The 11,670-nt window shown below is 42.0% G+C and overlaps 1 protein-coding gene across 1 annotated transcript; it reads right to left on the reverse strand.

Moving 5' to 3' along the window:
* Positions 1-10,807, reverse strand: scrn2 (secernin 2). The gene is made up of 9 exons (XM_071540356.1): positions 10,667-10,807; positions 9,743-9,905; positions 8,657-8,838; positions 7,802-8,001; positions 5,762-5,977; positions 4,346-4,511; positions 3,395-3,575; positions 1,803-1,959; positions 1-371 (listed from the first exon to the last, which is right to left on the reverse strand). Exons 2-8 carry the CDS (start codon positions 9,902-9,904, stop codon positions 1,807-1,809), a joined length of 1,260 nt encoding a protein of 419 aa, XP_071396457.1. The 5' UTR covers position 9,905; positions 10,667-10,807; the 3' UTR covers positions 1-371; positions 1,803-1,806.
* Positions 10,808-11,670: the final 863 nt, after the last annotated feature.

The following is an 11,670-nucleotide window of genomic DNA, read 5'->3' on the forward strand; positions in this document are numbered from 1 at the left end:
CTAAAGGCTGCCATCAAATGGCAACCCATTCACTTGCAACAAGGAAGAACAAGTTAAACAAATGCCATACTTACAGTATTTGTGCAACGTCACACAGCTCTACATAGGCGCCTGTGTAGTCTACATCATTATACTCACTAATGAGGTGCAGTCATTGCTCCCTGGGGTGATACAGATGATAAATGCTCCAATCACATGGACAGTTTAGACACTTAGTCTGTGTTAATGATGGAATGGTATCAGGGATGTGTGTTTGTGTGTGTGAGTGAGACGGAGTGAGACGGAGGCCGATCAGACGGGGAACAGGGCCATGAGAGAAATCGGCCATCTCCTGCCGATCTGCGAAAACTAGGCGTCTCCACTTGAGGGCGCTGTAACAGAGGGCAAGTTAACACAGAGCAGGTTAGGGATTTATTTGGCTCAGCTGAGAGTAGAGCAGGGTTGGGGGTCAATTCATGAATAAACTCATCAATTCATATTCAGCTGAAGGATTGGAACTGGAATGTGAAGAAAACCTACAGGAAACAGAAGTGAAACTGAATTGGAATTTCAGGAAGTTTATGTTTATGATTGTCTTTAGGTTTAAGTTGAAGTTTATGGTCCTTTATTTCGAACATGTAACGAAATACGAAACAAAATAAGAAAACCCATCAAATAAGCAAAGAAAAAATATACAGCAACAAAAACGAAAACATACAGTAAATTCTTGACAAACAAAAAGTAGTTAGTATTACATGTTCATAAAGGAGTAGGAAGAAGTAAAAAAAAATGTTGTCCTACCCCCTTCCTCTAATGAAATAATCACATCATCAATATATGCATATATAGTATATATATTAATACATATTATTTTGTACGTCTCAAAAATTCTTCTTAAACTGATTTATATTTGTACTTTTGTTGTTTTGAGGTTGAATTTAATTCAATGAAATTCTGTTAAATGTTGGGTTTTATTTTGTTTCAGATTACACGTAGTGTTATATATAGGGCTGCAACTAACGAATATTTTCATTGTCGATTAATCTGTCGATTATTTTCTCGATTAATCGATTAGTTGTTTGGTCTATAAAATGTCAGAAAATGGTGAAAAATGTCAATCAGTGTTTCCCAAAGCCCAAGATGACGTCCTCAAATGTCTTGTTTTGTCCACAACCCAAAGATATTCAGTTTACTGTCACAGAGGAGTAAAGAAACCAGAAAATATTCACATTTAAGAAGCTGGAATCAGAGAATTTTGACTTATTTTTCTTAAAATATTACTCAAACTGATTAATCGATTATCAAAATAGTTGGCGATTCATTTAATAGTTGACAACTAATCGATTAATCGATTAATCGTTGCAGTTCTAGTTATATATTATCAATACTGAATATCATAACATGTTAAAGGGAGCTTTCCAGTGGTATTTGATGCATAACATGTAATTGTAATACGTACATTATGATTGAATGTATTTGATTTGTTTAACTGTCTTTTATTCGATTTATAATATTTAGCAAGTCAAGACAGCCTCTCTTAGAAGTGGAATTTCATGGAATTTAATGGAATTCATTTCTGTTTCCCGTCATTCCAATTCAGTTCCAATTCTGTTTCCTTGGAGCTGGGTGACATTCCAATTCCAACTGCAACTCCAGGAAGTGAATTGGATTTACCATGTATTCTCAATTAATTTCATCAATGGCCCCAACCCTGACAGACACACATCTGCATATGACGATATCCCAATCTGCACACAAACACTATACTGGTAACACACACACACACACACACACACACACACACACACACTGGAGCCTCCCACCTCCTCACTGGTAGAACTTAATCTCTGTGTCCACGCAGTCGAAGAACAAATCCCCCAGCTCCTCCCCTGATATCTCCCCACTGAGCATGGCTGAGATTTCAGTCAGACACTGAGACTCCAGGTCCCTCAAGATCTCATAGACGGCTGAACCCTCATCCTGAGAGAGAGAGAGAGAGAGAGAGAGAGAGACAGAGACAGAGACAGAGAGAGAGAGAGAGATGTCAAAACAACGGGAAGACCAGGATCAAATGATACTTGCATATAATTTGTTTTAACCTGCTTGAGCAGTGGAATCCATTCACTAAACCCTAAGCTATGGCGAAGTCCCTGTATCTAATATCATTCACCACCAAAACCTCCGAACCTGTTTATATCCATTACAGTTCTGGGGACAAGTGGAGCAACGACTGATGACTGAGAAGATGTTATTATTTGGTCAATGTTAGAAATTATTAGACGTAGATCACCAAACTATCATCTTAGGGGGTTTCCAAATTATTTTCTAGCGATTTCTGCTTGATCTCTCCTTTATAATGATAAAATCTACTAAACTGAATCTGGCATCACTTGGATATGGCAAGGTCTCACACACGCCAAACCTTAGCGTGTCCTCATGTGCTTGAGTGGGGTTTGCTGGTTATTGAGAAAAGTAGGAAAGTTAGATTTTTTTGGGGGGTGTCATGTTGTGAACCTAAGTGTAGATACAGGATAGTGAAGCGAGGTGAGAATAGTTTTCATCAGTGTAGTAGAGAGTGTGTGGGCTGGAATCGGTTCTGGCGCACCAAAACATAGTGCTGAACTTTCTGGAGGCGTCCTGAGCCTAATTCACCCAGACATCTGTGATGGGAGAAGCCGACTCGATAATAACAACGACTTGCCTGCTTTCACCCATCTCCCTTTCCTCTAACAACTCGCTTTCTGCATTGCTGCTCACCCAAATAGCACAGGGGATAGTTACACAAGTAAATAAAAAGACTCAATACATTTCGGCAGTCACAGGGAGAATTTTGTGTCTCCAAATTGTATACTTAATGCAATAAACCCCACTGATGTGCTGCTACTCCACGCAGGTTAAAACAAAGGATGCAAATTATCTGCAAATACCATGTGTTGCAGATCTGACACAAATACAGTTAGTCATTTATTTATAATTCAAAGTCATTCCAGATGGGACAGTCAGCAAAAAAACACCCACTTTGTTTTGAACTACCAATACCTCACAGCATTCTTGACTTGGTCTTTTATTGTTCAACACTATGATGCACTGGACCACTAAATGGCCGTTCACTGCCCTTTGCACTACTGTTGCCAACTATGCAAATGCTGCTGCCCTGGAGTAATTCTGTGGCTTGGAGTGTGCATTTGCAGTGTGTTTATGTTTAGTCTGTGTGTCTCAGTGTGTCTTGTCTGTGTCTACTAAATGTGAGGTCCTGTTATGTTTTGTTCTGCACCGAGTGTGTCACTCTGTCTGTATTGTGCAACTGACCGAGTCGAACTCCCTGCGCTACTTCTTGTACTCGGCAAATAAAACCGATTCTGAATATGAACTCCAAACTCTATCATTGACCTAGGTCGTTCGACAGTGCCCCCACCGGGTTGGTCTCCATGGTGCTGAGCGCCACCTGGTGGGCCTTGTACAGGTCGTGTCTGCGGTCCACCTGGCTCTGGAAGCGGGGCTGCTTCCGGACCGGGTCGTCGGGGCCGAACTGCGGGGAGACCACCCTCAGCACTGGGGTCATACACTCCGAGAAGACAAAAGGCTTGAAAATAGACCTGCCAGGGACATGGGGTGGGGGGGACAGGAGAGGTAGAAATACGGACACAACACACAAGACACACACACACACACACACACACACACACACACAGACTCAGAGATTCCCATCAAACCAAAGTGCTGCTTTATAGAGATTGTAGGAAGAGCAGAGATAAAGAGGGAAGAAGATCAGGGTCTTAATCTGGGTCCTAAATCAATCTCTTGACAGTGCCAACATACAGCACTCAACCTAATGCATCAGCACATTGTTGATCCTTATGTGATTTGTTTTTTTTGCTCTGCTCTTCCCAGAGATCACCTGTCAATCAAACAGTGTTTCCAGTACTGTGACATTTTTTTTCCTTGGATTTTCTATTGATGGAGTTTGAGTTTCTGTAGGTGGCGCTCTTTTCTTTTGCCTGTTCAGCCATGGTGGCTATCGCTGCTCATGCTAACTACACATTTCTTCTTCTGTTTATTCCAAACAAAAACGGCTGTGGCCGTAAATGTAAAACACACAATTTCCTGTGTGCCAGAGGATTTCTTTTTGGGAAAGACCTACCTGACACCAGATGTTTAGAACAGCAAATGTAAAAGGTATTAGGTTGAATACTGTGTTATATCAATCGGCAATAGAGAGTAGCAAAATGGACATTTATTTACACAAAAATGTTGAAGATTAACTGTCTTATTATAAATTCTCAAGTAAATCATTATAGCACTGACAATGGCTAGGCTTAAACTGATCTAGAGGAATTCTAGATTTAGGACAGAGCCGGTGACCAACCTGGAGGGGTCTGGGGTGGCAGTGAGGAAGTGGATGCAGGGCAGGCTGGGGTCTCTGGGCAGGATGGACACCATGCTGCCCGTGGTGCGGAAACCTCCAGAGTCCATGCAGATCCCACTGGGCTTGTCCCGCAGAATAGACATCATCACCTCGGCCGTCACTGAGCCTGTGGGTGGAGGGGACACAGCTGTTACCGCACATTCACATTATGACATAGATGCAAACAGACCACTGATTCTGAGGGCGGGGAAAGCTCTTTTGGCAATCACTACCATGGGCAGAAATATGAAAGGAAGAATCCACCTTAAAAAACTGTTAAAACACAACTATTGCTGATATACTTTGCTTTTCTTGCCTATTTTGTTGTTTGGTGGTGTATGTTTTCTTATTCCTGTGGGCAACTGGCAAAATGTTGATGACATGAAGTCACATTGAGATATTTCTAGCACAGCTACAATGGAGTTTGATAGCAGAAAATTCTTCAACTATCTAAAAAACCAACAGTAAACGTTTTGGCGTCAGTCCCCCAGAATCAAAGAGCAAATGCTTCTTTCTAGAGTCACCATTTTACACCAACATTCAACAATATGGTTTTCACACTGGGCTAAGGAGGCACTTAGCCCTGGGCTAAAAAAAGATTCACACAGGCAAATTCCAAAGTGGGATAACCCCGACTTTAGCCCAGGGCTAGCTGGCCCTGCTCCGGAGCAAGGTTAACCCCGACTTTTCAGGGTTATCCCCAGAAAATTGTTTAAAACCAGGGTTATACTGTATGTTGGCTGTGTGAACAGGGTTAGAACACTTTTGTGTCACTTGTGTGTTGTCCAATCAAATAAAACTTCTCCTTCAACGATGCATGGCATTCCTAGGCTCAAGTGTTTTTATTACCATAGAATATTCAGACATGTAAGCCCTGGGCTAACAAGAATGCTGTGTGAATTGTTGGCCCTGGGCTAAGAGTTAGCCATGGGTTAAATGTCTGTGTGTGAACAGGGGTTAAGCTAACCCTGGGCCAACTGTTAGCCCAGGGTTAAGATAACATTAGGCTAAGAATGTGCTGTGTGAAAAGCCATACAGGGAGAAATCCATCGACAGTAGCCCCAATAGACCGAAGGTTGTCGAAAGGCATTCTGGGAAATGTAGGAAATGACTAACTGAACTAGTCTGAGGAAAAGTGAGTACACCAAAAAGTAAATTACAACACTTTGTCACAAAAGAACTCCTGGAATGTACTGAACATCACAGATTGATGATATATAACACTGTAAGAGTATCCAAGGGTGGATTTTTCCTTTAAGCAACGTTGGATGTCTCACAGCTCAAACTCATACATGTGCAGCTAAATCTTCCCCTGCTCTAAGCATGCTGGGATGCTGCACTGTGCTCCTGTCCTGCATCAACCCCCCCCCTTCTCACCATCATGTTGTTGCAGCAGTTCTGTGCCTCCCTTGTAGCGCTGTTTGGCCAGCTCCATCCTGGCAGGCGGGTTCTCAGGGTTGAAGACCTGAGAAAAGTTGAATTCCCCCTCGCCGTCCCACCAGCCTTGGGCCTGGGCCACGCTCCGCAGCTCCGGGTGCTCCGCCGAGATCTCCGCTCCGATGGTCAGCTGGTTGGAGATGTTCTTCACCCCCTCTAAGAGGAACAAGTGGCTGTTATCGTATGAAGAAATTCCCGACGTTCGCAGATCAGTTTGTCTATCCAAAATACAAGACTGAACTGTTTGGAATTGACTTGGAAGGCTAACCCTCAGATTCTTTGACTTCATGCTCAAATATGTAATAGCTTGTCCATCCACAACCAAGCGTCCTTGCACAAGGCACTAAACCCCTACCTGCTTGCTCACTTTAAAGGCTAGGTCACACTAGATGATTTTAATGCAAATTCTAAAGCAAGGTGCACACACATGGCCCAATTTAGCTGGCCCAAGTTTTTGAGATATGAGACAAAATCTCCATGTTGGAGCCATCGATGAAGCTCGTTAAGTTTGAGCAAAATAGGTATTCTGACCCAATCTTTGAGTTATCTCCGACATCCAGAGGTTTTCAGACATGTTTGATTTTGTCTGCAACGCTTCTGTAGTGTGAGATATGTAAAGACAAGTTAAGTCATGTTTCAAGTTTTATTTAGGTTGCCCTTTTGTGAACGGGGAGTAGCAATAGCCAATGAGAACTCATGAGGAAACCAGGCGGAAGAGGCAGAAAATTTATATTTAGAAATTATTGGTTATGCAAAGGTGTTTCCTACTGCGAGCTGCTCTTCCTTCTCAAGCTCCATTTTAGCACAATCCGGTGAAAAACAAAGTCACATTTCACGTTTGTTTCTGGGTTTTGGGGCATCAAAATCCCTCATGACCAAATCCAAGTGAAGAATTTTTTAATGTGTGATGCCCCCTGTCTGTGCATCGTTAGTGCGCACCACTATGTCTGCGAGACAAGAAAGAAAGAACGTTGTTTAATGCAGTGATTCTCAACCTTTTTCATATCAAGGACCCCTAATTTAGTTGACATTAGGGACACGGACTCCCATTTGATGAGATTTTGTCTCTCAAACCCAAATCTGAGAATATTTTTACTGTTAGATATGATTTTGTCCAGAATTCCATGACTATCTGTATTGTAGGTAGAGAGATAACAGAGAAGCTATGATCAAAACAGTCATTCTTCTACATTCTCTAATTGTGTTAACTTCTGGTAAATGAAATAATGCTAAAGTTTAACAATTCATCAATTTGCTGGGGACTAGGGCTGGGCGATATGATTGAAATCAATATCATGATAATCATAAGGATTCTTCTTGATATCAATATATATCACGATATGGTTCATGTATGCAAAATCACGTTAAATAATCAAATTAATGTCAATCTCATTGAACCGAATGGTAATGTTAGGTGTGCTGTCAACAAAACAGAAATATTCAAATAATATTCCTACCATACCTCATTTTATGAGAGTTTTTAAGGAAAATTTGCTTGTCATCATCAATTCAGACAGCAGAAATGTGTGTCATGATATCAAAATATCTTCATATCATCACGATATGATTCCACTGAAAGACGATAAATGATAAGATTGAATTATCGCCCAGCCCTACTGGGGACCCCCTGGAACCCCCTCAAGGACCCCTGGTGGTCCCCGGACCCCATGTTGAGAACCACTGGTTTAATGTGAGCAGTACAGAGATCATAGGTATTTGACAGTCATGTAGTGTGAGCCTGGCTTAAGTTGCTCTCGATAAGAGCAACTTAAAGCTAGACTTAGAGCTTAGAGCTAAATTCCTAAATTGTAAATGCAAATAGTGCAGCTTTCATAAGTATAAATGTTAACAGTTCAGCACCCAGAAAGCCTCATAAATACATCAAATAAATTATCTAGAAGTTACTTTGCATGAAACACTCAAATTCTAAACAACAGAAGTCTATTCATTAGTCTGCACCCTCTGTTGTTGTTACATCACCTGTGACTTTCTGTGCCACCCACAGCCTTCCAGCAGTTTCCAGCACCCAGGCCTCGTTGCGGTCGACCAGGAGGAAGGTGTTGTGGTAGCTGAAGGGCTCAGGATCCTCCCTGCACGGCCCGCCCTGTCCATGCTGCTCCAGGAGCCCGGTGATCACTGCCAGCGCCGCCCAGGCGCTGTCGCCACGCTCCAGCCCCAAGCTGACAATCAAAAGCCACGCTGGTTTAGTTGAAGCAAGCAATACTGTTCTTACATGTGAAAGCAGAGGGAGATTCATGTCTAGGCGCAATAGTGATTTGTATGTATTCATAAAAATGGGCACAGAGACATTACGAAATACCAACGCGTTTTGGCAGTGCACCTTCCTCACCGTGCTTCCAGGAAAGATTGTAAAATTTTACATTGTTCGATTTTTTAACATTATTTTCCTATTTTTTTCTTTTCGCAAATCATGAATACCTGTTGGGTTTGTTTGATATCCCTCCACATCTAATTGTTCTCGAGGAAAATCTATTTGTTGCAACACTTGGCCACGCTCCACAGTGTCTCAGCATTTTTCACAGACAGAGATGAATAGATAAGGACTTCACTTGAACAGTGCTTATTATACTGTCATGTCATACTTATGATAATCTGCAGACAACCTTTTGATCAAAGACTGAATGTATTAGGTTAACACTTCTATTCAATATTCAACATCCAAAGCCAAATTTAATTAAAATGCAGTAAATGGTTTTTTTCTTATCAGCTCTAAACTTCAATGCAATTTTGCAAAACTGGGTTAGCTGTTTATTCACAATAGGATTCTTTGGGCTTTTTTTTATAGTAGTTTATTTTAAGTATTTTGGTGCTCACCGGACAAGGTCCATGCCGAGCAGAGCCTCTCCCGGGGCAACGGGCTCGCGGGTCCAGACCGCCTCGTTCCCAATACACACTCCATGCTCATTGGCTCCCATCTCAGCCCCCCACAGCCAGGCAGGCCGGCTGAGCACCACAGCATGGGTCTGCTCTGCCTGGGGGATCTGGATGTACGTGCACTACAGAGAGAGAGAGGGAGAGAGAGAGAGAGAGAGAGAGAGAGAGAGAGAGACAGAGGGAGAGAGACAGAGGGAGAGAGAGTGGTGAACAGTTCAACCAAAGAATCCCTTTTCAAGTTGTTTCATCATTTCATTACCAGAGGAGGCCTACAGGCTGAAAACTATTCAGTATTTCACAAGAGGAATCAGAAAAAATCCACGATACTATAAATTCCCTATCACATAAATCATCTTGCAACCCCACAAAGTTATCTTGTGGCCCCCTGGAGTTTCCCAATCATCAGTCTGAGAACCACTGTACAATGTACAATGCTTTAATATTTGCATCACCACTGGACTATAAATTGCATGAATTGCCCAGGATGTATGAAGCTGAACACTCAGTAACTAGAATCTGATTAGCGGCACTTTTCTCATCAATGAAGCTAAAGGGCCAAATTACAACTTGCTGCCACTTGTTGCTAAAAATCAGACCCCAATTCATCTACATTTGTTCAGAATATATTCCATTATGGGCCTGAACAATATACCAATGCACCAATATCATCAGCGAACATGGCCTTCCATAGATACATCAGTGTCTGCATTTGTTCCATTGATAATTAAACACTGAGAGGAGCACAAAAAAGAAAAGATATTTCAGCAAAGTGGCTTGTGGATAAAAGTGACTTGAATTTTCTCATTTACCGCACATGAGACTTTAAAAGTAAATAACATTTCTAAATAGAATCCACTAACATAATATATACCTATCTTTTACAGTTTTGGTCAAAAATTAGGCCTCAGGCAGGGTAATTATGATAAATTATGCTGAGTATCAGTCTGGTTGTAATTCAAATAATACATGATGCCTGTCAGTTTTAGCACCAGCAGCGCCAGACGCTGAGCGTCCGGGGCAGATTACCTCCACCATGGAGCCTGCCGGGTGATAGGCGGCGGGGCAGTACAGCACCTCCTGCACCTCGTCCCGCGGACGGTCCGAGTTCTTCCCAAAGATCACATGGTCATCCTGAGAGCCGGGGGGCAAGGACACAAAACAGTCACATGACAAGGGAGGTTCTGCCATCCTGGAGAAGAGAGGGAACAGAAATACCAGAGTGTTAAGTGGATAAAAAAACAAGCTGGCACATTTTGAAGTCTGTTGACTGTTTTAATTATGGGGCTATATCTGATTAGACACTGATGAGACTGTGTAAAATGAGAGTTTATTCAATTAATTAACTTGTGATGATCTACTTCAAATAACCACCATAATTCAAATTACACTTGACACCCAAGCATTTACTTTGTCAGCAAACAAAGTGTGTAAGTTTGCCCCTAAAGTCCTTTGACCACATTATGCATCAAAAGGAAGAGTCCCCATTCATTCCCCACCCAGCTTTGCAGAAAGTCAGATTCAACCGGTGCACTGCCCATCCCTTTCACACAGGGATTAGGAGGCAGTCTTGTGCAGAAGACTTTATTGACTATAATCTTCACAAATCCGACCGCCACGTTGCTCTATTACCACTCTTGTCGGCATTTGTAACACTGCATCGCTTTCAATCCGGAAATAATGTCGCCAAAGTGCGCAATCAGTGATCTTGGCTTTCTGGAGGCGCGTCTTTGATCAGTCAGTGTTTATTATATTATGGAGATAAGGCCTGTGTGTGTCGGGGAGCGATGGACCCACACTGTCATTTCCCTTTTTTTTTGGAGAGCGAAACAGAGCGACACGCCTGTCATTCCGTGTCAACGCATAGGGGGGAAATTTCGTTAGAAGAGGGTTGAGCGATAGGGCTACTGTAAAACTACTGCTACGCTGTAAAGCTGCTGGAGAAAATGTTACCTTTTCAATCGCAAGAGCGGACGGCTGGCTGGGAGAAGGCAGGTTGTAGCGATACCGCGTCACGTGACCAAAAAATCCAAAGGTCTGTACTTAAAGGTCTCGTCTCGTCTGGCCGTAAGCACAGCTCAGTGTCTGCAGTACACGAGCCTAACCGTGCACAGCAGGCCGGGTGGCATGATATGGTTTATAATGACGCTTCCTCTTGTCTGGGTGTTTGTCAGAGCTGCAAACCAGGCAGGACACAGGACAGGCTGGGACTCTTTATGGTGACACCCAATGTTCTCATGTGAAAAGCCTACAAGTTTCCATTCTGTCCTGTTATTACCAAGAAGTTAAGTTTCTGCCACTTTAGGCTCAAAAACTCACAGTGCAAAAGAGTGAAACCGACTCATATTTAATCATTAACTCAGTGTTTGTACATGTATTTCTCAATTTCAATGTATCAGCTTCACAATTTACATTCCTGAGTTTGTGTATTCTGACTTAAAATCATGAGTTGAAAGAACATTAGTCACATAACACTGTAATAATAAGAAACACTGATAGCGTATTAGCATACTTCCCAGCATGCATTGCATTTGAGTTAACTCCTCCAGAAACCCTTCCTGACTTCTTCCTGTTTGGATAAAGGTACAGGATGTAGATTTGTTATGTATGTGGGAATGCTAGATGAATCAAATGTCTATTTCTGACTTAAAGTAATGATTACCATGATGAAAATTAGTATAGTATAAAAAACTGGAAAGAAGAAGTAGCCATTTTCAGTTTGGCATAACAAATGTACTGACTTCCCACACTTTATTATCAGAACTAATTCTGGCCTCGAGGGATAATGGTTTCGTGACACGTAAACAACTGACACTGAAAAGCTTATCACCGGTGAAAGAATATGTAACAACTTAATAAACACATGTCAACTATTATGACATTTGCTGATTGAATTTATTGGCTTAAGGTTGACTCAGTGATTTTTACAACATTAGAACAACTAATAAAAACAACTC

The sequence above is a fragment of the Centroberyx affinis genome, unplaced genomic scaffold (genome assembly GCF_046629955.1).
Source record: "Centroberyx affinis isolate AG114_WGS23_722 - 3 ecotype Tasmania unplaced genomic scaffold, CSIRO-AGI_Caff_v1 ptg000210l_1, whole genome shotgun sequence".
NCBI classification, from domain to species: domain Eukaryota; kingdom Metazoa; phylum Chordata; class Actinopteri; order Beryciformes; family Berycidae; genus Centroberyx; species Centroberyx affinis.